Source organism: Rhinoraja longicauda, chromosome 9 (genome assembly GCF_053455715.1).
Source record: "Rhinoraja longicauda isolate Sanriku21f chromosome 9, sRhiLon1.1, whole genome shotgun sequence".
Lineage (NCBI taxonomy): Eukaryota > Metazoa > Chordata > Chondrichthyes > Rajiformes > Arhynchobatidae > Rhinoraja > Rhinoraja longicauda.
The window spans coordinates 15,502,296-15,530,051 of NC_135961.1; the positions used below are offsets into that span (position 1 = coordinate 15,502,296).

General features: G+C 41.3%; 1 protein-coding gene across 3 annotated transcripts in view; it reads left to right on the forward strand.

Moving 5' to 3' along the window:
* The window catches only part of sptbn1 (spectrin, beta, non-erythrocytic 1), a 195,776-nt gene that overhangs the window by 48,157 nt on the left and 119,863 nt on the right, over positions 1 to 27,756 (forward strand). For all 3 annotated transcript variants that reach the window (XM_078404832.1, XM_078404834.1, XM_078404833.1), the window contains one exon: positions 13,634 to 13,827. In XM_078404832.1, the coding sequence (XP_078260958.1) occupies positions 13,683 to 13,827 (145 nt within the window). In that variant the 5' untranslated portion in view covers positions 13,634 to 13,682. The remainder of the gene's footprint in view (positions 1 to 13,633; positions 13,828 to 27,756) is intronic.

The following is a 27,756-nucleotide window of genomic DNA, read 5'->3' on the forward strand; positions in this document are numbered from 1 at the left end:
ATGTTTTTTTTTTAAAAGTACTTAGATACTTACCTTTCCATAAGTGTTGATATGGTTATGATAATCCTATTTTACTGTTACTTCAATACTAGTCAGAATTTTAGACATTAATATTATTACTGAATATCAAAACGGTGCAGGGGTGGCAGTGTGTTTGGTGAAACCCCAAGAACTTTCTGCATTACAAGAAGCTCCAGAAATTTAAAGGCATTTATTCTGTCCACCTCTTAGCAGGGGATTTGAGTTGGCATTGAATGAATTTAATCCCAATAGTTGTTTACATGGAATAAAAAATAATATTTTTTGCAGAAAATTGTTGATATGTAACCAATGTTAAGATGTTTTTAGTCTTCCTTTCCCTATCTTTAAAGGTGACAAATATTTCTTAAAGGAATGTTGTGTCAATGGGATAACTGGGCTGAATATCTTATAAACTGTTAGCATTGCATTTCAGTGCAGCATTTAATGCCCATCCCTAACTGCCCTTGAAGATGATGTTAAACTATGCTATTGAAACATGTCCAGTTTGTAGTGAAAGTATTCACACAGTGTGGTTGGGTTGGATTCATTAATAGTAACCCATTGATGATTAATAAATGGCAATATGTTTCCAGGCTATTTTGGCAGCTAACTTGAGGTTAACATGCACATGAAAGAGACAGCTTGCTTTGCCTGTGCTGCCCTTATCCTCTCAATGATAGGGCCAGAGGTTTTGGAAACCCAGGTGATTTTGCAGTTATGATGGGCAGGAGAGAGGGCATTTTTTGGCTGGTGGGAGGGGTGCCAGACAAGTGGAGTTTTCAATTTTATGACCCTGTCCAGATGCTTGAATATGCTTTGTGTTGCACATCCAAACAGTTGGCATGCTTTCCTTCATAATCCTGACCTCTGCTTTGAATAGAGTGGAAAGGCTTTAGACAGAGAGACAGCATAGAAACTGGCCCTTCGGCCCACCGAGTCCACACCAACCAGCGATCAGATTGTACACTAGTACTATCCTACACACTAGGGACAATTTACAGAAGTCAATTAACCTATAAACCTGTAAGTTTTTGGAATGTATAATAAAGTATCAATCAATCATATGTGGCCGGAAAACCCACACAGTCACAGGGAGAAAGTACAAACTCCGTACAGACAGCACCCGTCAACCATGGGTCTCAGGCGCTGTAAGGCAGTAACTCTACTGCTGTGCCACTGTGCCATCCCCTTTTGGGAAGAAAGGAAAATTCTGATTCATGGAAACCTCTTCCACACCCTACTCTAGGTAGATTGGTAGACCATGTTTGATGTAATGCTGCCGACTGGGTGATGGTGAAATTTTCTCTCTTGCTAGAGATAGCCACTGCCTAAGATTTGTATGGGATGAATATCACCAGGCAGGAATATGCCCAAATCTGAATGTTTTCCAGATCTTGCTAAATGTGAGAGCAAACCATTCCATAGGGTTTGTGAATGCAGCCAGCCACAGCTGTTATCAATGAACAACCCACTTATGACCTTATGGTGACTTCTTTGTGATCAGAAACAGATTGTGCAAGTAAACTGGGCAGATTAGTAAGTGATTTTGTGATAGTTCAGTTGGTGTAATAAGGTGTTCAGAAAAAAACTTTAAAGTATTCCAAAACTAGTTCATATTCAAAATGGGCAAGAGCACAATATAAAACTAAAGGAAAATACATAAAATAAAATACATGGATCTGATACTAGTGAGAGAAAGAAAAGGTGATAAAATATTAACTACAAAGGAGCATATAAAAGGAAAGCCATTCCAATATTTAATCTTTTTTTAGAAGATCACTCAAACTAACTAGTGGTATTGCAGATGAAAAATAAAGAAATGGTCAGTGCATGTATAGATTTACGCCATTCATTACTCGTAAACAAGAAGAGGCTCATGCTCTGAATCTCCAACAGAAATCCTCAGTGATGCAGCAGGCTAGCACAGCTGTTAGAGCTGCTATCTCACAGCGCCAATGACCCAGATTTAATCCTGGTCTCGGAGGCTGCCTGTGAGGGATTTCCAGGTTTTTCCTGTGCGGTTTTCCTCCAGGTACTCCGATTTCCTCCGAACACCCCTAGATCTGCTGGTTAATAGGTTGTCTGGCCAATGTAAATTGTCCCACATATGTGGGGATTTGTTAAATCTGGGGTGAGTTGATGGAATGGGTAGCAAACATAATAGTATTAATGTAGGATTGGAGTGGGTAGGTGCATAATGTTTGGTGCAGACTTGGTGGACTGAAGGGCCTGTTTCTCTGCCGTATGGCTCTGACTCTATAAAACTGATGGTGAATTGGGCAAATAGATTCAATGAAGTCAACATAAGTAAAATAATTGCTAGAGAAATGATTACATGGAATAAGTCAAGTCAAGTCAAGTCAATTTTATTTGTATAGCACATTTAAAAACAACCCACGTTGACCAAAGTGCTGTACATCTGATTAGGAAAAAAAAAGAAACATACAGTGGCATAATAAGAGTATACAGTTCCCAATCTTTTAAATGAAGTAGGTGCAGATTCCCTGACTATGACATTGTTCATAGACACAAAATGCTGGAGTAACTAAGCGGGATAGGCAGCATCTCTGGAGAGAAGGAATGGGTGACGTTTCGGTTCGAGGCCCTTCTTCTGGCTGAAGAAGGGTCTCGACCCGAAATGTCCCCCATTCCTTCTATCCAGAGATGCTGCCTGTCCTGCTGAGTTACTCCAGAATTTTGTGACTATCTTCGGTGTAAACCAGCATCTGCATTTCCTTCCTATGACATTGTTCTCCTGTTTTCTGGGAATTATTCTATCTGATTGGAAAAATAGTCATACATTCCATTACTTAAGATAGATGAGTGGGTAGAATTAGAGTTGAGTTAATCTAGCATTTGTGGGTATTGGTTTATTGGCACTTGCCAGTGTACTTGGGACGTGTTTGTAAAACCTGTGTGATTCAAGTGACTGGAGTTCACAAGTTATAGGAGTAGAATTAGGCCATTTGGCCCATTGAGTCTACTCTGCCATTCAATCGTGGCTGATCTGTGCCTCCTAATCCCATTTTCCTGCCTTCTCCCCATAACCCTTGACACCCGTTCTAATCAAGAATTTGTCTATCTCTGCCTTAAAAGATATCCACTGACTTGGCCTCGACAGCCCTCTGTGGCAATGAGTTCCACAGGCTAACTATCCTCTGACTAAAGATGTTCCTCCTCACCTCCTTTCTAAAAGAGCGCCCATTAATTCAGAGGCTATGACCTCTGGTCCTAGACTCTCCCACCAGAGGAAGCATCCTTTCCACATCCAGTCTATCCATGCCTTTCATTATTTTGTAAGTTTCAAAATGAGGTCCCCTCTCAACCTTCTAAACACCAGCGAGTAGAGGCCCAGTGCTGTCAAACGCTCATCATATGCTAACCCACTCATTCCTGGAATCATTCTTGTAACCCTCCTCTGGACCCTCTCCGGCCTGACCAGCGTCTAATAGCGCCTCAGCGTTACATCTCTTGTAATGAAGTTTATGTCGACAATTTCAACCTCTCACTACTACTTCGGTCTGTGGTCCCCACCAGCTTTAAAAGGACATCTATAATACTGGTGCCTAAGAGCAAGGTGACACAGTTGTGTTAACATGGTTATGACACTTAGAACTTTCTGGGGATTGTGATTGTTTTCATGTGATCGTGGCTTTCTCTGACCCGAGTCACTCTCGGAGTGAAACAGGCACTGCCGAGATTGCAAACTTCGAATATAAGCTGAAAATATTCTGGACAAAAGCACTCAGCAGGTTAGGCAGCATTTGTGGAGCCAGAATCTGTTTATGCTTCAGGCTTGGGACCTGGCCATGGGGAACACGGTGGATTTGGAACTGGAGCAGGGCAGGGAGAGGGGTCTGGGTGGAGGGGATGGGGAGGAAGCAGTTAGTTAGTGTTTCAGGTTGGAGAGCCAGCAACCTGATATATTAACTCTCCGTCTCTCCCTCTGAGTTCAATCCTGACATCGAATGCTCTTTGTGTGGACCTTTCTGTTCTCCCTCTGACACGTGTGGATTTCCTCCAGGTGCTCCGGTTTCCTCCCATATCCCAAAGTTGTGTGGGTTTGCATGTAAGTTGGCCTCTGTAAAATTGCCCCTAGTGTGTTGGGAGAGGTTAAGAAAGTGGGATAACACAGAACTAGTGTGAATGGGTGCTCAATAGATGGCATGAACCTGGAGGGTGAAGGGCCTGTTTCCATCTATAAACTAAACTAAACATCACAACTCCATAAGTTTGAAGATTGTTTTGAATATGGAGAAGGCTGGACTGTGCACAAAAGTACTAAATTGGAGTTAAGGCAAACTAAACTCTATTGGGCAGGAGGGTACTGTAGGAACAATTGTTATTAGGTAACTCCACAATTGACATGTGGGAGTCATTTAAAGACAAGTTGATTGAAGTTCTGAACTGGTATATTCCAGTGAGGAGGAGGGATGAGGATACCAAAGTAAGGGATGACCAAAGAGGTTGCAAAAAGAAAAAGAAAGTGCATGCAAGGTTTAAGTGGATGGTATCACACAGGAAATTAAAGAAAAAACTCAAGAGGCAATAAAAAGGGCCAAAAGGTGCCACGAAATAGCTTTGGTGAGCAGAATTAAAAATAATTAATCTCCAAACCCCCTATTTTCCTTTTATTCCCTTTCTCATCACCTCTCTCCCTTACTACCCATATCCCTCTCCATGATTTATATTTCACTCCTCCTTCTTTCTTTCTCTGACACAGTTTTGTCTCCATTTCACCTCCAGGTTTTGTCACTTACTCCATCAATCATCTCCTTCCCACACCTTGCCTGTATCCACCTATCACTTGCCAGCCTTTGCTCTGCCTCCACATCTCCTTTCCAGCATTCATCCCCTTATCCCAATCAATCTGATGGTTTCTGACCCAAACCATTCCCTCCTCATGCTGCTTGACTTGCCGAGTTCCTCGAGCACTTTGTGTTTTCCAGCATTTGCAGTTTCTTGTGTCAACATTTTTCTTTAAATAGGTTTGAATAAACAGTACATTTGTGATTCTTCGTTGAGAAATCTTGGAAACGTTTGATTCAGTCAGCATGGGTTTATTTCTCATTGAAATTTCAAGAAAAGAAAAAGATTTGTGAATGGTGAATTTATTTCTGTAATCTGTTTATTTGTGAGCCATATTATATTAATCTGCTTGAATGTACAATGCTTGAACATCCAGACCTTTGTTCCAAAAAAATCTAAACAGACAAAAACAATTTGCTAAAAACACAAGAGTGCATGAAAATACACTTAAACAAGTTCAAGCAATAGATTATTGCATTGCTTAAAAAAAATACCTGCAATATCTGAGCAACATGTTTGTATTGATGTTCGTCAGTTATAGTGTCATGTTTATTTTATTGAATGAAGCATTATTTTCTATCTTTTTGGTGTTCTTGAAACCAGAAAATAGCAATGAAAGGTGTTTAAGAGCTAGTCTCTCTCTGCAATGTGAAACTTGTTACTACCCAGGTAGTAGGAATTAACTCTTGCACAACTGCTAGACACTGGTATCTGGAGATGTAATGCAGAGATACCTTCAGATATTTATATAAAGGTACTTCATGCACGTCCATGCTTTTCACACAGAGAAGAATTTAGTTTTTTTAAGTGTTTTTAGTTTTAGAGAAACAGCACGGAACCAGGCCCTTCGGCCCACCGAGTCTGCACCGACCAGCGATCCCCGCACATTAACACTATCCTAAACTCACGAGGGACAATTTACACTTGTATCAAGCCAATTAACCTACATACCTGTATGTCTTTGGAGTGTGGGAGGAAATCGAAGACCTCTGAGAAAACCCACGCGGTCACGGAGAGAACGTACGAACTCTGTGCAGACAGCGCCTGTAGTCGGGATCGAACCCGGGTCTCTGGCTCCACAAGCACTGTAAGGCAGCAACTCTACCGCTGTGCCACCGTGGTCATTAACTTGCATCAAATTAATCTATAGACCATTTTATATGCTTGAAATCTGAAAGCATATGTTGGAATATCATTCTAAAAGCAATGCTCAGATCAAAATATAAGTTTCCTCAATGCAGCTTTAATGTTGCAGTGTATCTTGATGTCATCCTGATCTATTTATGCTTTTAAGACAAATGACTAAAAAGTAAATTGAGAAAGAGACTTTAGGATGGATCTCAAAACGGAAGGAAGAAGAGAGGAAATGGTGGGAGAGAATTCTAGAGTTTTGGAGCTAGATGAGAGGAGACAAAGCCACTGGTTTTGGAGCCATTAAATCTAAAGTGTGCAAAGGGCCAGGCATGGAAGAATACATACATCCTGTGAGGTTGCGGCAGTAAAAGGAATTACAGAACAAAAGACGAATGAAATGATTGAGACTGTATTCATACACAAAACTATTTTGGAACCTTTTCCATATTATCTTTCTCATGTGCATCATGTGCATGTGTATCATGTAACTTGTTATTTACATTTAACTGTAGAAAATCAAATTAGCAGTGTGTCCTTAAACATTGTATTCCTCAGCAGTATTTTATTAGAATGTTATACGATAATTAAGTGGCTGCTTTCATTTCTAAGCCCGTGCACGATTGTGATGTGACGCCTATTTAATAAAAAAATTGGAGACAATGAGCAATGTGAATGTAGGTTGATGCCATTGGGACTGCAGTTGAAAGCTATGTATAGATGGATACTAGTGATAAGGTCACACTGAAAGGCAGGTTGGAGATGCTGCAACATTCTTGCGCAATGAATCCAGTCTCTGTATTTATCAGTCAAATCGCTGCACTTGTGAAGGATGCATAATGATGACATGGGATTTTGTGAATGTAGAATATTATTGAATTTGTTGAAATTTCAATGCTGATTGTTAATGTCTCGTTGAAAAGCTAAGGCACTGAACAATAATTGAAATTTTCATTTTCAAAGGATTATTTTATTTATTTGGGAGAGTATAACTGTATCCTCATGTAAACGTACCCAAACTCTTAACTAAATTAATCTTGCACTAAATGTCACATATAATCATGGAGGCTGTAAAACAAATGTGCACATGGAACCAGATGCATGGCAAATAGGCATTTGAATATTATTTTATGGTTTTCAATGGTGAAATTTTCTGAGACATATTTTGGACCAATTAACTCACCAATATGTAGGCTACAGTGCCATTTAGTGGTCAAAACCACAAAGTGCAATTCATCATTCAATTTAGTTACAAGAAGCAAACACAATTCAAAGTTTAAGAAACATTAAGAACAAAAGAATGTGCAAGAAACTGAAAAACAAACTTGATTTTAGCAAAAAATGGATGGCCTTGTTATAATATTCTTTACTCATCTAATAACAGCCTCAAAGTCTTGTTCATGTTGTCCAGGGAACTGTCCGAGTGTCTTTTAATTGCTATTATAGTATCTGACTCAACCACCTCATAGAGTCATAGAGTGATACAGTGTGGAAACAGGTCCTTCAGCCAAACTCGCCAACAATGTCCCAGCTGCCCTAGTCCCACTTGCCTGCACTTGGTCCATAATCCTCTGAGCCTGTCCTATCCATGTACTTGTCCAACTGTTTCTTAAACAATGGGATAGTCCCAGCCTCAACTACCTCCTCTGGCAGCTTGTTCCATACACCCACCACCCTCAGTGTGAAAAAGTTACCCCTTGGATTCCTATTAAATCTTTTCCCCTTCACCTTGAACCTTTGTCCCCTGGTCCTCGATTCCTTAACTCTGGGTAAAAAACTCTGTGCATCTACCCGATCTATTCCTCTCATGATTTCGTATACCTCTATAAGATCTCCCCTGATCCTACGCTCCATGGAATAGACCCAGCCTACTCAACCTCTCCCTATAGCTCACACTGTCATCTGACAACTCATTCCATATACCAACCAGCTTCTGCATGTAAAAGTTGTTCCTCAGGTTTGTATTAATCTTGACCCTTTCACTTTAAATGTCCTCTTATTTTTGAATCCCCTACTCTGGGTAAAAGACTGCATCCAGCCTATCCATTCCCCTCATTTTATACACATCAAAGATCACCCTACCTCCAAGGGATAAAGTCCTAACCGACCCAACCTTTCCCCTTGCTCAGCCCCTCAAGTCCAGGCAACCTTTGTGGTGTTATTTGATTGACCATTAGTGTGTGGATGTGCTTATTTAATTTTTAAATCATTACAAATGTTTACATTGACATGTTCTTGATGTCCATTATTTCATCGTCAACATAGACAACTTGTGAGTACGGGTTGGATCCCAAAGGCCGTTTGGGGTTTGGGTCTGTTCCTGACTCTCAGACCGGGGGTTCAGGGTCAGTTGGGCATCGATGTTCAGGATGAGGGCAAATCTTTCCCATTGTAAAAACTGATGATATGATCACTATTGCAATGCTGTTTCTGAGTGCTAAGAGCAAGTTGCCAAATGACCAGGCTTCAAAGGTACTGCACTGTTTTTGGAAGTAGCATATTTTCCCACTCTCTTAGTCTTTGGCTCTTCTCACACCCCCCTAACTTTTTATTCTTTTCTCCTCTTGTCCTATCTCTTGCACCACCTTGCTCAAACGAAAGTTGAATTGGATCTTGACTCCACTATATGCTGCCACTGGTGATTGTTGCTTTATAAAGAGTAGTTTTGTGTACCACACATAATGTGCTCAATCTCATGATGGTCCTGCTATTAGATATTTCAATATTTAAGTTCACATTGACATGTATAATATTTTACATTAATATAAAAAACAAGCAACATTTTATTTGCAGTAATTATTGTTGAATGCAAACTGTCTTGGAGAGAATTAAATAAAGAAGAGGTAAATCGGCCTCATGCCCAACATACCTTTGGCATTTTGGTTCCCACACCTGGATGAAGCATTTAGCATGAAGCGAGTCACTGTATTGAGGGAAGGGGAGGACGTAGGAAGTACCGATACACAGCAAAAGGGATGTGGATTATGGGTCAAGGGAAAGCGATGTATAGCCAGCAGATAAATAATTAGAGGATGTAGTGCAGTGGATGAGAAGACATGCACGTACTTGATGAGAGATGGACCAGTAGATCAGGTGCCTGAGTTCATTCGTGTTTGGTAATGCCTTCATGTCAGCAATTACAATTGAAACTCAAGATAAATGTGAGATGGAATTTTTCTTTGTAAATAGCTGCCTGTTGTACTGAAATGTGGGCTGATCGCCACTAGGTGATGCCCTTAGTGGCTTGACTCCCGTCTGCTGAGCTCCATTGCATTGTTCTAATAGCTACAGTGGTCTTGTTAATATTATCTGTACAGATGCTCCTCAACTTACGATGGGGTTACTTTCCGAGAAACCCGTCGTAAACTGAAAATATCTTAAGTCGAAATGCATTTAATACACCTGATCACGTGAACGGAAGTGAGCTGCGGCCCGCTAAGGGTCGCTGCCGTTTGCACCATCGCAAAGTCGAAATATCGGAAGTCGAAGCATCGCAAGTCAGGGAGCATCTGTACTTCAATAAAAATGAATGATCGTACTTGGTCCTGAAGCTAGTCCTGTTTGTACAGTTTCAAAAGTGAGCTCCTATCTTCTGCAGCCTCTGTTTCTTTTTGCTGAGTGGGCAAATTGTGCGAAATCTACTTGTTCTGATGAAGACTAATTATTTTTTTGGGATTGCTAGCCTTGCTTAGACCTACCCTGGGGTCATTTGTTCAGCTCTATTACACTCTGTGAGTCCTGAAACAACAAGAGCATTGCAACAAGCAGTCACAGCGAACATCAGGGATGCGGGCAGGTTGGGAGAGTGGAGAAAATGTGAGTGCACATGCAGAAAAGTATGGGAAAAGGAAATGGAAGGGATGGGGAGGTAGTAGTACAGAGACTGACAGCATGCAGTTTGAAGTTGGAGCTGTAACATAGCAATGATTCTCCAAACATCATGTTTGTGTTATGGAAAGGTCAAGCAATTACCTATTCTGGCTGAAGGCACTTGCAATTTATTTTTGGTGTACTTATTTTCCTTATCAGCATAGCTTTAGTTTTATGTCTCAACGAGAGCAGCAAGGACCCGATGGGTCCAAACATCTCCTGGGCCCGGCAACCCTCCCCCACTGATGACCCATTGACCGGTTGCCTAGTTTTATATCTCAAAAACACTAGGCATTTGCTAGATCATTAGTTATGAATAAGAGGGAGGTGGGAAATTTAATTTTAGGTTTTCTTCTGCCACAGGATTTAGTAAACAGCATAAATCGTTTAAAAAAATTCATATCTCTGTCTCAGTGATGTTGGAAACTGAACTTAACATTTCTCTGACTTTGTGTCTATTTCAATATAAGATACATTGAGCTCCATACCACTGTTTTTTACGTCATTCCACTTTAAATAATTTATCAAGGCAACACTATGGTCCCCAAATGTTGTGGTTCCTACTCGATTAAGAATAAACTCAACTTTTAGATACTGCCATTCTTTTATCATGAACATTTAATTATACAAATCACATTAGCACTATTGTACCGCTTTACAAACCTTGTTAGATTCCCTTTCACGCTTCATTCACGCTTTCATTTCCTCCCGCCTAGACTACTGCAACTCCCTATACACTGGGATCAGCCAATCTTCCCTGCCCTGCCTGCAACTGGTCCAAATCGCCGCAGCGAGACTCCTGACGGGTACCCGTAAAAGGGACCACATCACCCCAATTCTGGCCTCTCTCCACTGGCTCCCTGTACGGTACAGAATCAACTTCAAGCTCCTCCTATTCACGTATAAAGCCCTAAATGGACATTCCCCCCCCTACATCAAAAATCTTCTAACCCCCCTCTCTAACTCCAGGTCCCTCAGGTCGGCTGACTTGGGGCTACTCACTATCCCGCGGTCTAGGCTTAAGCTCAGGGGTGACCGCGCTTTTGCGGTTGCAGCTCCTAGACTGTGGAACAGCATCCCTCTCCCCATCAGAACTGCCCCCTCCATCGACTCCTTTAAGTCCAGGCTCAAAACCTATTTCTACTCCCTAGCGTTTGAGGCTCATTGAGGAGGCGCTGTGAACTGTTTGCGTGCTACTGTATGTTTCATTTTTTTCCTTAGTACCTAATCAGATGTACAGCATTTTGGTCAACGTGGGTTGTTTTTAAATGTGCTATACAAATAAAATTGACTTGACTTAACTTGACTTGACTTTCTGATTAACCTGTTAGCTGTTACCATAATGGGACATATAGCTCAGAACATTATAAAACCATTTATTAGATACTGGAGTAATCTTTGCACACAAGTCATTGATTTTGTAGATACAGTGTCTTGTTTTATTCTTGGAATTAACAATGGGGATATAATGAGTAAGCAAATGAAACATCAGATATATCTACCGCTCCACCATTGAGAGCGTACTGGCATACTGCACCATTGTGTGGTATGCTGGCTGCTCAGTTGCAGACCAGAAGGCTCTCCAGAAGGTTATTAAGACAGCAGAGAAAATTATCAGCTGTCCACTACCTTCTCTGAAGGACATCTCCAGCTCGCGTTGTCTAAACAGGGCCAGAAACATAATTAAGGACAGCACACGCCCAGGATATGAACTGTTTGCTCTCCTGCCCTCTGGGAGGCGCTACAGGAGCCTAAGGGCCAGAACAAACCGACTTAAAAACAGTTTATTTCCCTGGGCCATAAGAACTGTGAATGGAAACACTTGACTTGATGTGACTCTCACTTTCGTCGCACTTTTTAAAATATTTTCAGCATTTTAGGTGTAAAACTAATTTATTATTTATTAGGCTTTTTATTGGTTTTTATTGATATTGGTATTTGTTGTGTTGGTTCCTATGTTTGTGCGATTGTCTTTGAAAGATTTGCACTGTTGCACTGTTTCAGATGTAGCACTTCTAATTTTGTTGTACTGTTCGTACAATGACAATAAAGGCATATTATTATTATTATTATTATTATTATTATTATTTTGATCAATCTTCCTTTTGGAAGATAAACATTATTTGATAGGCCTGGGAAATTGAAAAACAGGAAAATTATAACCGTCAAGAAAGTGGTACAGAACTAATTGTGGGAGTTGTAGGTTGACAGGTCTTCTGATCCTGATGGACCATTATAGGATCTTGAAAGACATTGGTCCTATTTTCACAGAACTCACAAAATAACGATAACTGGAAAATTACAAATGTAATTCCTTTATTCAAAAAAGGAAAACAAATGGCAGACCAGTTAGCTTAACATCTGCCATAAGGAAAATTTTAGAAGCTTTTTAATAGATGTTATAGCAGTGAAAAAATCAAGTCAACAGGGCAAAGTCAACTTGATTTTAATAAATCACTATGGAAATACATTACGTCAGGATCAGTTCCTGAGGATTGGAGGATAGCTAAGGTTATCCCACTTTTCAAGAAAGGAGCGAGAGAGAAAACGGGGAATTACAGACCAGTTAGCCTGACATCGGTGGTGGGGAAGATGCTGGAGTCAATTATTAAAGAGATAATAACAGTGCATTTGGATAGCAGTAAAAGGATAAGTCCAAGTCAGCATGGATTTATGAAAGAGAAATCATTTGATAAGCCAAAGGGAAAAGCCTTTGATACGGTCCCACACGAGAGATTGGTGAGCAAAATTAGAGCATATGGTATTGGGGATAGGGTGTTGACATGGATAGAGAATTGGTTGGCAGACAGGAAGCAAAGAATAGGAGTAAACGGGTCCTTTTCAGAATGGCAGGCATTGGCGAGAGTAGTGCTGTACGGCTCGGTGTTGGGGCCGCAACTATCTACCATATATATTAATGATTTGGATGAAGGAATTAGAAGTAACACTAGCAAGTTTGTAGATGACACAAAGCTGGGTGGCAGTGTGAACTGCGAAGAGGATGTTTGGAGGTTTTAGGGTGACCTGGACAGGTTGAGTGAGTGGGCAGATGCATGGCGGATGCTGTATAATGTCGATAAATGTGAGGTTATCCACTTTGGCGGCAAAATCAAGGAGGCAGATTATTATCTCAATGGTGTCAGGTTAGGTAAGGGGGAAGTGCAGCGAGACCTGGGTGTCCTTGTACGCCAGTCACTGAAAGTTGTTGTGCAGGTACAGCAAGCAGTGAAGAAAGCTAATGGCATGTTGGCCTTCATAACGAGAGGATTTGGCCTTTATTAAAATCTGAAAATGTGCACTTTAACCACATGTGATTTTTTTTCTATTACAAATCTCAAATTGTGGAATACAGAGGCAAACCTATGCCCTCTGGTTCTTGATTTCCCTACTCTGGGCAAGAGACTCTGTGCATCTACCTGATCTATTCCTCTCATGATTTTATACACCTCTATAAGATCACCCCCTCATCCTCCTGTGCTCCAAGGAATAGAGGATTTCCCCCCCAGTATTTCTCTGAACAAAACTTGAAAAAAAGTAAACGTACAGTGGAATTTTTCTTCTGCTGCTGACAGCACTCTTCGAGCAGATTGGACTTTTCAGCACTGATGATTTTATCCTCTCCTGTGCCATATCGAGTTTAATGCACCTGCCTTGCACCCCAGTTCACATTTGCTGGGCCTGTCTTATTTAGACATTGATCTGGTGTGGAACAAGATAGAAATTGTGTAGATTCAGCAGTATATTTACAAGAGAAGAGTATGAAACTGGTGTGTTCTAAAGTTCTATTTTCTTTCATTTCCAGAACTTCTTGTGAAGGGCAGCTAATGTTGAGAGGCAGCTAGGAAAGCAGGATGACGGCAATAGCAACGGACTACGACAACATTGACATTCAGCAGCAGTACAGTGACGTCAATAATCGCTGGGATGTGGAAGAATGGGATAATGAAAACAGCTCTGCTCGACTCTTTGAAAGATCTCGTATTAAGGCCTTAGCAGGTATGTGCTGTACATGCGTGAAACCATTTATTCGGTTAACGTCCAGTAGTTCAACAGGACTGAAGACAATATTTGCTATTTCTTTTACTCTTCTACCAATTTTGTTCTCTTATCTCATCCCTTAAAGGGCATTTCTCCCTTCTGGGGTGTGCAGGAGCTGTCATCAGAATGAGACTTCAATGGTTATTAATTTACTAATAGATCGTGTTTAGCTCCAGTAGTCTTTAACAGAGACCCTCCAACAGCACTTGCTGCATAGCAATGGTGGCCTTTCAAAATATTTAATCCTTCATCCATGTTCACTCTTTGATATAATGTGTACTGCAAATGATGATGGAAATTTTCCTGGACTGCTTTGTAAAGCAATAGGAGTACATCATTTAATTCCTTGACTCTGTTTCTTCATTCATTGAAATGATAGCAGATCCATAATCTAACTTCACATGACTGCCTTTGCCTCTTATGCCATTAAAAAATATTGACCCCAAAACAATTATTTATAGGATTGATTCTACATTTCCACTCCTGTCTCCATGCAGATGTTTCCTAATCTCACTCTTCAAAGGCCAGGCACTAATTTTATAACTGAATCCCAGTTGCCTAGCAGCCTCAACCTGCGGCAATCATTTACCTCCCTCCACTCATTTCCCACTGGTATCTGTAAAATTTCAATCGGATCACTCCTTAACCGTTTAAAGTCAAAGAACAAGTCCCAATTTTGTGAGGTACAAACAAGGTCACCTTGATATTTTGCCTTTGGAATCCAGTTTATTATTGCTAGTAAATCGACAAACACATGTTGATTTTTTTTAAATTCCTGTTTACTGGTGAGGATTTGATGTTTTAGTTTTGAATGTAAAATAGTGAAAAAGGAATGTGATGCTCTTTATTCACTTAATGTTTCAATACATGGTTCAACATTAATTTTGTTACGTGATTAAATTTTCACTGTGAGAGAGCTTCATTTGGAATAACATTATGGATCTTCCCTAAAAAGGGAATGCCTTGTGGACCTGTTCTCCAATTTAGAATTGATTAGTAATGACTGTTCCCTCCGTGCAAGTATTTACCTGGTCCAAACATGAAAGGCCAGGAAGCCAGAAACTATCAACTCTAGAGTTATGGGGATCGATTACAAATGGAAGCAATTTAGGTACATATAAGTTTGAGTTTGCTAGGTGGTTAAAATTCATTGGGTAAAATCCAATTTGATAAAATTCATTAAGAGAATTAAAATTTGAGAAGGCAACAGGCACTATGGGCCAGGGCTGTTGTTTGTCTGACTTGAGTGATTGTGAAGAACAGCTGATTTTTGGAGAACTGAACATTAACTTCTATCCCCCCCAGTGTTTTGCTCTGCGTTTATTTTATTTTCTATTATTTAGGTTGTCTAAAACATATGAGCATAGATACAAAATGCTGGAGTAATTCAGTAGGACAGGTAGCATCCTGAAGAAGGGTCTCGAACGGAAACTTCACCCATTCCTTCTATCCAGAGATGCTGCCTGTACCGCTGAGGGGAAGAGAGGGACAGAGGAACTATCTAAAGTTAGAGAAATCAATGTTCATATTGCTGGGCTGTAAGCTGCCCAAGCGAAATATGAGGTGCTGTTCCTCCAATTTGCGATGGGCCTCACTATGACACTGGAGGAGGCCCATGGCAGAAAGGTCAGACTGGGAGGGGGAGTTGAAGTGCTCAGCCACCGGGAGATCAGGTTGGTTAAGGCGGACTGAGTGAAGGTGTTGAGCGAAACGATCACCGAGCCTGCGTTTGGTCTCACCAATGTAGAGTAGTTGACATCTGGAACAGCGGATACAATAGATGAGGTTGGAGGAGGTGCAGGTGAACCTCTGCCTCACCTGGAAAGACCGTAAGGGTTGTTGTGGTGGGGTAAGGCTATAATTAAAATAAGATTGCATTCCCTGCAGAAGTACAGAAATGGAAGCTGTGCGTCTTGTTTTCGTCAGTTTTAATTGATGTAGATTTGAAGTAAATAGATGCTCTCCCAGTTGTCTATTGAAGAGCGGAAAGCCAGCGGGTTTGCATCTGTTATGGTGGTAGGTGAATTGAAATTGGTTAAGATCAGTACTAAAGCAGGTAAATTTGTATAATAGCTTACTTCCAGAAGCATTTTGTCACGATGGACATAAGTGTGCTGAGGCATATTATCTTGCTCTTCTTGGGCATCGACCGGTATTATGGATATCCTTTTAAAGCAGCTGAGGTTCTCAGCCCTTAGTTTGAGAGGTTGAAGATGACTGTGAAACTTCCAGTCAGTCGGGTCGGCATAGGTTTTGAGAATGCATCACTAATTGCTCTCTTACTCACTCTTCTCCTCACTCTTTTCGTACTCTCCCTATCCCCCCCCCCCCCCCCCCTCGCCAAGCTCTCTCACGCTCTCCTCCCTCACTTGCCCAGCCTCTCTCTTGCATTTCAAGCTTTATTTGAGAGACTGGTCTCCCGGGGGGCTGCCGAACTCCACTGCTGCTTCAGTCCAGTAGAGAGCGACCATATGCCCTGGACCGCCCGCCTGTGTGCAGGTTCATGACTACAGCTTCCAGTATACCCACACCTGCTGCTTCGCCACTCTCCCATTGCCACAGGACTTGAGGTTGCACGGTATGGGTTGCACGGTACGAGTTGCGCAGATCGTCGGCCTCACTCTCTCGTCCTGGCCTATCGGGTTCCAGCAGCAAGTCATAGTCGGAACGGCTGGGGACAAGTCAGGATGCAGTGGATGGTCAGAAGTGTCCTACGTGTCTCACTCTGCTCTGTTTGCGCTCCACGACGCTTTGCTGGGATCGTCTTTCTGCCCGTTGAACCTTCTGGTGGTTTCCTCCACGCAATCCATCGAACCCAGGCTTCACATGTTAGGTAGACAAGCCCTAAAGCCACTGGAACCAACATGTGGCATGCACACAAGACAGTGGAGACATCATGGGGGCGGGGTTGACCAACTCCTGTACAAGTCCCATTTAGGCCTTGCCCACTGCCCACAATTTAATGTAGAGGTGGGGAGGGGTGGGGCATGTGGTGGGAAAATGTTTTTAAAAATTTCAGTTATCCCAGTTTCTAGTGGGATATCTTTAGCTCAAAAAGTCACATCAAGACTTGCTAGCATAAACTGATTTGGCACCTCAATTTAGCACCGAGTGTGTGCCATCTTTGGCAAAAGATGTTAAACTATTCTACTTTTTGAAGAAGAGTTATTCAAATCAATACTTTGTTCTGATATCCTGGTCTCTGCTTCCACCTCGACCAACACCATGGTTATCCATGCCTTTGTTGCCGTGTTTGTTAGTGCATGAATTTGGTACAATTGAGTGAAGTGCTTTGTGGCTGCCTGCAGATGTAATACGATACTATGTAAATCAAGCTGCATTCTTTAATTTGCAAGTAACTCTTATAGTGTTGAGTAGCTCATCAAGAATTTAGGAAATAGCCGGATCCAGTACCAATACGATTGGATACTGAATAATTTATTTGTTCAGGAAATGTACAAGTATACATGGCAATATATGGTTGTAAAGAAACAGAGGGAATAAAGCTGAAAGAAATAGTTTAATTTTTTTCCATCGATTGTGAAAGTTTTGCTTTCAACTGTCTAGGATTCCTTTTGTCTTAATTAGCTTAGTTGAGAAGTACAGCAGAGAAACAGGCCAATTAATCTAAAAACCCACACATCTTGGGAATGTGAGAGGGAACTGAATCACCTAGAGGAAACCATACGGTCACAGGAAAAAGTATAAACTCAACGCAGACAGCACCCAAGGTTAGGATGGAACAGGGGTCTCTGGCGCTGTGAGGCAGCACTTCTACCAGCTACACCACTGTGCCACCTTTATTATTGTGACAATAAACTAGCAGACCCAAAAACTGTCCCTGTGAAAATTTGGGATTGGTGCTGAAAGCTGGGAAGTTTCATCAATGAATAATGTTTGCAATAAGCACAGTCTCCCACTTGGGAAAAATTGTTCCTGCTCAGTTACAGGAAAAAAAGAAAGCAAAGGAAAGATTAAGGACAATGATTGTGGTTAAGATATCTCTAGGCCAACGAGATTGGATGCATGTTTCAGAGAGTGGGTTCATGTGCACTCTCGGTTCCACTAACTAATCCAAGTCTGGGTGAGAGGTATAGGAAAGAAATGCAGATGCTTGTTTACATCGAAGATAGACACAAAATGCTGGAGTAACTCAGCAGGACTGACAGCGTCTCTGGAGAGGAGAAATGGGTGACATTTTGAGTCAAGACCCATCTTAAGACCCTTCTTCAGAAGAAGGGTTTTGGCCCGAAATACTGCCAAAAGAGATGCTGCCTGTCCCGCTGAGTTTCTCCAGCATTTTGTGTCCATCTTCTGGATGAGAAGCATGGGCAAGATGGGCAGGAGAGGTGTATAACTCTATGAGAGCAATACGGAAGAGAACCTTTGCATTCTACAAATGTTTTGTCAATAGTGAACAAATTGGTAACTCGAACCAGAATTTTACATCCTTACTGCTTGTAGCTGCTTTCATTTTAAGTATTTAACCACCTGAGTGGTTATTTGGTAGAATCACATGGCAACAATCTTTAAAATGGCATTAACTTTTCATTTATTCTAAAGTTGATAGCATAATTAACTTAATGACAGAAAGCAAGCAAGGAAAAAATATGTTAAGTTTCAAAAATATATGAAATCTAGAAGATTGTTGAGAGACCAGTTTGGGCTGGAGGTTTGGTCCTTTGGATGCCAGCTGGTCTCTTCAGTTCTCAAAATGGAGGGCAGGGCTCGTATTCTCAGCAAAAGTGAAACGCGTGTCTCCTATCGTGTTGAAAAGGGTTTGAACAAAAATCAGCCTAATGCATATGCAAATAACACTTGGAACGCAACTTAAAAAGATAAGTTTGTCTCATAAGGTCATCATAAGGGATAGGTGTAGAATTAGGCCATTTGGCCCACCAAGTCTATTCTGCCATTCAATCATGGCTGATCTATCTCTCCCTCCTAACCCCATTCTCATGCCTTCTCCCCATAACCTCTGACATCTGTACTAATCAAGAATCTATCTATCTCCGTCTTACAAATATCCACTGACTTGGCCTCCACAGCCTTCTGTGTCAAATTCCATAGATTCACCACCCTCTGACTAAATAAATTTCTCCACATCTTCCTAAAAGAATGTCCTTTAATTCAGAGATTATGACCTCTAGTCCTAGACTTTCCCACTAGTGCAAACATCCTCTCCACATCCACTCTATCCAAGCCTTTCACTATTCTGTATGTTTCAATGACGTACCCCCCATATTCTTCTAAATTCTAGCGTGTACAAGCTCTAGACGTATGATGCAGTCTACACTTGAAGGCAAGGTTCAAACTCAAAGTTGAGAGGAATGGTAATGCCCGTTTCTACAGCAAACAGCACATAGCAAACAGAAGGCACGAGCGCTGAACTCCACTGCCACAATTCAAATTTTGTCCTCTGATTGCCACCTTGCCTGTTTCCCTACTTCCCCTTTAGTCAGAGGGTGGTGAATAGGGGTACCAGCTATCTCACTCCCAAATAAGGGACAAGGTGAAGTCACTGTCCCGCGCCCCACGTGACCTCACCCAGCCAGCCGCCACGTGCTTCCGCTCCACCAATGGCCGCCCGGGCTGGGAGGCGGGTTGCTACGCAACCTACGTAAGGCGGTGCCCGGGCCTCCACTGTCCGGGCCTCCACTGTCCGGGCCTCCACTGTCCGGGCCTACAGCGCCGCCCCAGGCCTAATACGGGACAAGGGCAGTCCGGTACGGGACAAACCAATTTAGCCCAAAATACGGGATATCCCGGCTAATACAGGACAGTTGGCAACCCTAGTGGTGAATCTGTGGAACTCTTTGCCACAGAAGGCTGTGGAGGCCGCCAATGGATATTTTTAAGGCAGAGATAGAAAGATTCTTGATTAGTACAGGTGTCAGGGGTAATGGGGAGAAGGCAAGAGAATTGGGTTAGGAGGGAGAGATAGATCAGCCAGGATTGAATGGCAGAGTTGACTTGATAAGCCAAAAGCCCTAATTCTGCTCCTGTCCATTATGACCTTTTTACCCCTCATCTACACAGTTCACTGCTGTTAGTGACTTCAGTGTGCTGCCCAAAACAAGGAAATATGGATATGAAGGAATCTCAGAATTTCATTTGAAAGAACATTGTAGGATGATATGACGGGAGAGTTTAAGCTCCTGAAAGTATGAGGCAGTGTATGTGAAAGTAGATTATTTCCAGCAGGTCTAGAATGAGGGGTAATAAAACAACATTAAATTTAGGAAATTTGGAACCCAAATTTTTCTGAATTCTCAATCTCTAGAATTGTAACCATAGCATAGTCTCTTCATTTGTACTGTCGTATCTCACCCATTTCAAAACTATTTCCTATCCTTTGTAATTTTTATTACCTTTAATAAATTGCCCTGTAATCTCTGATGCAACAAAGCTGCCCTAATATTTCACTTCGATCTTGATATTTCTATGGGTATCATATTTTGTAAGTTTTGTGATCTTGAGCATGATATTGTTTTACCCCTCCACATCACCCAACGTTCACATGATCAAAGTATCAAAAATATTATATAAGTGTGCAACCCTACCGTCATATTTGTTGCATGTTACAACCGACACATTTACTGAAATTGAATTCCACCAGCCGTTAACTGTTTGCATTAACAATATGTTCAATATGATTTTTTTTTTAAACTGAACAATGCAGTCGGAGTTTAACTCATTGTATTGTGTTTGGGGGTTGGTGACTCATCCTCTGCTGTAAGCAGGCATAGTTTCGTATTTGCTGTGTGCTAGGTAACCGATCCTAACCATGACAGCAGTGAGGTATTGAAACTTCATGCCTCAAGGGAGGGAAACTGGAGCAGATTACGATTTAAAAAAAAACATATCCTACTAAACATGCATTGACAGACACTTGTTTGGACTAGGTACTTGCAGTGACTACTTACAATTGTGGTTAAAACTTGAGTAGTTCAAGTGTACAGGAATGGGAGGAACATGCATAGTTTCTGCATTCAGCTTTGAAAGTCCCTTTCCCTTCTTGGGCTGTTCCTCAGGCTTCAGGATGGCTTGGTGCCATTACAGTCCTGTAGGTTCTGAGGTGGACGATGAGGTCATTGTGGGACCTGCACATTCTGGCACTGTTGGGACACGTAGATCGCTTGGGAGATGGTGTGTTTCTTGCATTATTCCCAACAAAAGAAACTCGAGGTTCATAAATTCATATTTTATAGGAGCGGAATTAGGCCACTCCGCCATTCAATCATGACTGATCTATCTTTCCCTCAACCCCATACTCCTGCCTTCTCCCCATAACTCCTGACACCCGTACTAATCAAGAATCTTATCAATCTCCGCCTTAAAAATGTCCATTGACAGCCTCCACAGCCTTCTGTGGCAATGATTCCCATAGATTCACCACTCTCTGACTAAAGAAATTCCTCCTCATCTCCTTTCTAAAGATATGTCCTTTTATTCTGAGGCTATGACATCTGGTCCTAGATTCTCCCACTAGTGGAAACATCCTCTCCACATTCACTCTATTCAAGCCTTTCACTATTCTGTATGTTTCAATGAGGTCCCCCCCACTTACTTCTGAACTCCAGCGAGTATAGGCCCAGTGCCTTCAAATGCTCATTATACATTAACCAAATAATTCCTGGGATTATTGTCGTAAACCTTGTCTGGACCCTCTCCAAAGCCAGCACATCCTCCCTCAAATATGGGGTCCAAAACTGCTCACAATAATCCAAACGCGGTCTGACCAGTGTTTTATAAACCCTCAGTATTACATCCCTGTTTTTACATTCTAGTCTTCTCAAAATAAATGCTAGCATTGCATTTGCCTTCCTTTCTACCGATTCAACATGCAAATGAACTTTTTGGGTATCCTGTACCAGCATGCCCAAGTTCCATTGCACTTCCATTTCTGAATTCACTCCCCGTTTAGAAAATAGTCTATGCCTTTATTCCTACTACCAAATTGCATGACTCCACTCTTTGCTATGCTGTATTCCAAATGCCATTTATTTGCCCACTCTCCCAACCTGTCCACGCCCTTCTGCAGAGTCTCTGCTTTCTCTACAACTACCTATCCCTCCACCTATCTTTGTATCATCCGCAAACTTGGCCACAAAGCCTTCAATTCTCTTCCAAATCATTGATATACATCGTGAAGCCTAGCGGCCCCAGGACCAATCCCTGTGGAACTCCACTGGTCATTGGCAGCCAGCCAGAAAAAGCCCCCTTTATTGCCACTCTTTGCCTTCTGCCATCCAGCCAACCTGCTATCCATGCTAGTAATTTCTGTCTGATACCGTGGGCTCTCATCTTCTTTAGCAGCCTCATGTGTGGGACCTTATCAAAGGCCTTCTGAAAATCAATTTAGTTTAGAGCATGGTAACAAGCCCTTCGGCCAACCGAGCCCATGAACCCGCACGTTAGTTCCATGTTATCTGTTTCTCACCCTCACACGGGGAGAAAACAGGAAATTATAGACCAGTTAGCCTGACAACGGTGGTGGGGAAGATGCTGGAGTTAATTATAAAAGATAAAATTGCGGAATATTTGGATAGCAGTAACAGGATCGTTCCGAGTCAGCATGGGTTTACGAAGGGGAAATCAAGATTGACTAATCCTCTGGAATTTTATGTTTAGTTCTATGTTTAGTTTCAGGATTGACTGGTACACAAAAGAGTGCTTCAGTCTAACATTAAATCTTGGTACCCTGAACCTCCGATTTGATGGTAATAATTCGTATTCACTGTTCAGGACATGGTCAGGGTCAGAGACAATGTTGTTGGCCAACCTTAGCATGTTATTGTGGTAGGCTGATTCATAGAGTTTCTCAAGGGGTTGACCGATGGTCTTTGAGCAGATTTTCATTTGGTGGAGCAGTTTTAAAATATAACAAACATATAACATATAACAACTACAGCATGGAAACAGGCCTGTCCGGCCCTACCAGTCCACGCTGACCATTCTCCCTGACCTAGTCTCATCTACCTGCACTCAGACCATAACCCTCCAATCCCCTCCTATCCATATACCTATCCAATTTACTCTTAAATAATAAAATCGAGCCAGCCTCCACCACTTCCACCGGAAGTCCATTCCATACAGCCACAACCCTCTGAGTAAAGAAATTCCCCCTCATGTTACCCCTAAACCTTTGTCCCTCAATTCTGAAGCTATGTCCCCTTGTTGGAATCTTCCCCACTCTCAAAGGGAAAAGCCTACCCACGTCAACTCTGTCCGTCCCTCTCAAAATTTTAAAAACCTCTATCAAGTCCCCCCTCAACCTTCTACGCTCCAAAGAATAAAGACCCAACCTGTTCAACCTCTCTCTGTAGCCTAAGTGCTGAAACCCAGGCAACATTCTAGTAAATCTCCTCTGTACCCTCTCCATTTTGTCGACATCCTTCCTATAATTTGGCGACCAGAACTGCACACCATACTCCAGATTCGGCCTCACCAATGCCCTGTACAATTTCAACATTACATCCCAACTTCTATACTCGATGCTCTGATTTATAAAGGCAAGCATACCAAACGCCTTCTTCACCACCCTATCCACATGAGATTCCACCTTCAGGGAACAATGCACAGTTATTCCCAGATCCCTCTGTTCCACTGCATTCCTCAATTCCCTACCATTTACCCTGTACGTCCTATTTTGATTTGTCCTACCAAAATGCAGCACCTCACACTTATCAGCATTAAACTCCATCTGCCATCTTTCAGCCCACCCTTCCAAAAGGCCCAAGTCTCTCTGTAGACTTTGAAAATCTACCTCACTATCAACTACTCCACCTATCTTAGTATCATCTGCATATTTACTAATCCAATTTGCCACACCATCATCCAGATCATTAATATAAATGACAAACAACAGTGGACCCAACACAGATCCTTGGGGCACTCCACTAGACACTGGCCTCCAACCTGACATACAATTGTCAACCGTTACCCTCTGGTATCTCCCATTCAGCCATTGTTGAATCCATCTTGCAACCTCACTATTAATACCCAACGATTTAACCTTCTTAATCAACCTTCCATGTGGAACCTTGTCAAATGCCTTACTGAAGTCCATATAGACAACATCCACAGCCTTGCCCTTTGAGTTTAAAGTGGTGGACAAACACTTGTACCATGTAGTATTACAATACTGAAGAACACTCATAATCACAGAAGTAAGGAACAAAATAAGAATTTGTTTGCTCACCCCAAAGGACCTAAGACGGCGGAGAAAATAAATGTTTTGTTTTGTCCTTTTGCAGACAGATTCACTGTGGTCTTTCCAGGATAGCAGATGGTCTATCATCACACCAAAGTATTTAAATGAACACGCCTGCTTGATTTTTTCATTATGGATAACAATAGGAACTATATGAGAGTCAGATGGTGAACCAAATCTATTTCTTCCGTTTTCTTTGTATTAATCTCAAGAGCATTATTATCACTCCACTCGACCACTTCATTTACGCCATGTGGGTGCAGCTCAGGGTTGTCCGATTTACAACAGAAATATTAAAACTGTATCATCAGAATAATTTAGAATGTATTGATTTGGTTTATCTGGTCGACAGTCGTCAGTGTAAAAAATAAAAAGCATAGCTGAACTCACACAACCCTGTGGTCGTGATGGCAGATGAAAGTGTTTTGTTCACCTTTATGAGGAAAGAGGCATACCAGTGAATCAAGTATGGATTCAATTCCTGCTGGACTATTTTTGACTCCAAAAAGCCTGCTTGTATTGTGTTGAAAGCAGACGAAAATCTAGAAAGAGGGCTCTTGCATAGGTGTTAGGTTTGTTTAAATGTTTACAGATTATATGAATCAGAGTGGCAACAGCGTCTTCTGTACTACAACCTTGCTTATACACAAATTGGCAAGGATCAAGTTTGTATTTTGTTGTACTGACAAGATATTGGAGCAGAATTCTTTCTAGAGATTTCATAATCACTGAGGTAAGGGCTATCAGTCTAAAGTCATGTTCTTTTGGACATGGAATTTTGGGTAATGGTTTTATATCCATAACAGAAGGACAGTGTGTGTATCTGTGGAAGCCTGAAAGATTGGTTGCCGCTCTGGAGCCAGCTCAGTTCTTCAAAAGAAAAGCGCCGCATTCACCCGGCCCAGCGGCTTTCTTGGTATTTGTACACTGAAATGTTTTCCTAACATCTTCGACAGTGATGACAATTCTATCAGAGGTAGCAGGTGTGACAGTATTAACTATTTTGGTGCACTTAACCGAATTATCTAGTGATTGAAATCTGGTAGAGAAGGTGTTCAGATCATTGGTAAAACAAAAATCATTGTCTGTCACAATAGGTTTAGTTATAGGTGACATTCCTGTCATAGTTTTCATGGTATCCCACACCTTTTGGGGTTTTTATTGCTTTAAAAGCGTTTTCAAGAAGCTGTCTGTGTGCCAACTTTGCTTCTCTCAATCTAATTTTCAGCTCTTTTTCTGTCTGTTAAGCGCTCCAGAATCTTTGCTTTTGAAAGCCACTTTCCTTGTAATTATAACCTTTTTTATGTCCTTAGTCACATGATTTATTATTTGGATAGATTTTAATCTCCTTTGTGGGGACAACCAGCTGTACACAAAGATTTATGTAATCATTTGTAACTAGTTATTTCATCTAGTGACCCGTCCTGAAATATTTCCCAATTTGTCAAATCAAAACAGGCTTTCAGTTGTTCCCTACTTTCATTTGTCCATGTCCTTATCACTTTTCTTTCTGGTCTACTTCTCTTGGGTTTGGTCTTATACACTCGGATCATACGCACAACGTTATGATCAGAATTTAGTATGGGTGGCCTTCGCCTTTAACATTAACAAAACACTTGTCCAAGATATCGTCTTTTCTGGTCTGGTCCATGACATACTGTTCGAAACCGGGTAACACAGTCTTCCAAGTTACACTGGTTCAAGTCCCCGAGCACCATTGCCGGTGCGTCTGGGTCGCGGAGTTGTAGCTCGTGAACACAGTCAGCTATGGTGCCGGCTGCCTGTGATGCTGCCTGTCCCGCTGAGTTATTCCAGCATTTTTTGTCTATCTGCAGTATTTTTCCAGTTATGTCTGAGAAAAAGTTAGAGCAATTATTTGAGAAACTTGTTTTGCTCAACTGGTGGTCAAGCTCATCAGAAACCATTACAGCTCACCTGGAATTGTTTATTGCATCACAGCAGAATATTTTCATTTAGATTAATTGGCTGGTTTAATGCCCATTTTCATTTTTGTTGCCTTTCATCTGCTAAATCGATTTAAAAGAAGCATTTTGGTTCAATTAAAATGAATAAAGTTTGTGCCTTTGAGCTAGTGACATGCCTGCCCTCATCTGGGGGTAATCTGTGGTTTGAGGCAGGTTGGATGATGACTGCAGCAAAATTGGTTGGCATGAAGCCCACCTGGAGTTGATCCTCCGGCTTAAATTGATGTTAAACAGGCAAGCTGCAGCAGTCTGCTGGGCATCCCAAGGTACCTTGTTTGCAAAAAAAGATTGATTTTTTTTACACTGCCAGAGGTGCAGATTAGACTTGCAAGAAGGATGAAGGATGACAATGGAGGCAAGAGGATGAGGTTGTAGGTGCTCGAAAATAGGTTGCGTATTAAGGGAAAAGGTGCACTTGCACCTCCTACTTCCAGACGTGATTAAGTTTTTCCAAAAACATAATTTTAGTAATGCTCTTTTTAAGGATTCTGGTATTCTGGTCAGGCTGATGTAGATAATTTTTCTATTCAGGAAAAAAATAATTTTGTAAAATGTCTGCCTTGGCACCCTGTAAAAGAGCAGAGTTTTATTGAATTTCCAAGCCTAACTAAACCTCTGGGGAGGATCTAAGATTTAGACCTGCCTTGTGAAATAATTACTTTGATCATATTTACTTGCTTAAACGGATTCCATGCAGAACCAAAAAACAAGAAACATGCCTAAATTTACCACATTGTTGAAATGTGTAAATTCCTGCAAGCTCCTATTTTTCTTGCAAGTGCTTGCCAACCTGCATGATGTGCTTTGACTTTTTAAAAAAAGCATTCATATTTTTTTCATTTCTCGTAAATGAATATATTTGTTACTAAGGGAAGATGCATCATGGTCTTTTGCAGATCAGCTTTCTTGCTGCACGGCTGCAATTAAAATTGGCACAATCGCAGTCAATAAAAGGAAAGTTAGTTAATGTTTGTAAATAACACACATTATTTTGTGGTATTGCAAAGTTTGTAAAAGAAAGCCTTGAACACTTATATTGAGGTAAACCAGAACTTCTATTACATACACTTCTTTTAATTCTTTTTCCATTTTGGTCAAGAAACAGAAATTGTTATTTTACTGCTACACAAGTTGTTTGTTAAACAGCTTAAAATGTGTTGTCACATATTTCTTAGATTTCAAACTTGTGGGGTTTTTTCTTACTCATTGTTTCAATTCAAATAATACAAACTGCCCATGTACATGCACTAATTGAGTGTGTTTGTAAAAACGCTGACTCATGGTAATGCCCTTACCTTTTGATGGGGCTATGGTCAAAGCCTCAGTTAGCGCACTTGTGCACGTGTTCTAGTGATACTGTTGGTGATGTAAACTCTTGTCTTCCTGCTTTTACAATGGGTCAGTAATTGAATGGTGGCCATTTATGTAGAAGTCCTGATGAGGAAATTAAAAAAAATACGGGAGGGCCAAAATTCCATATTTTGTGGAGAAATACCTATAAGACAGATCAATTTCTGGATTTGTGGGTAACAATCTACAATGAGCCATTCTTCTTACAGATATAATGATGATATTATCTGCCCTCATAGGTGGATGTAAAAAATCTTTGGCACTATTCCAAAAAAGTAATGGCTATGTACTCAATATCTTGATCAATATTCATCCATTAACTAATATTGCTAACAA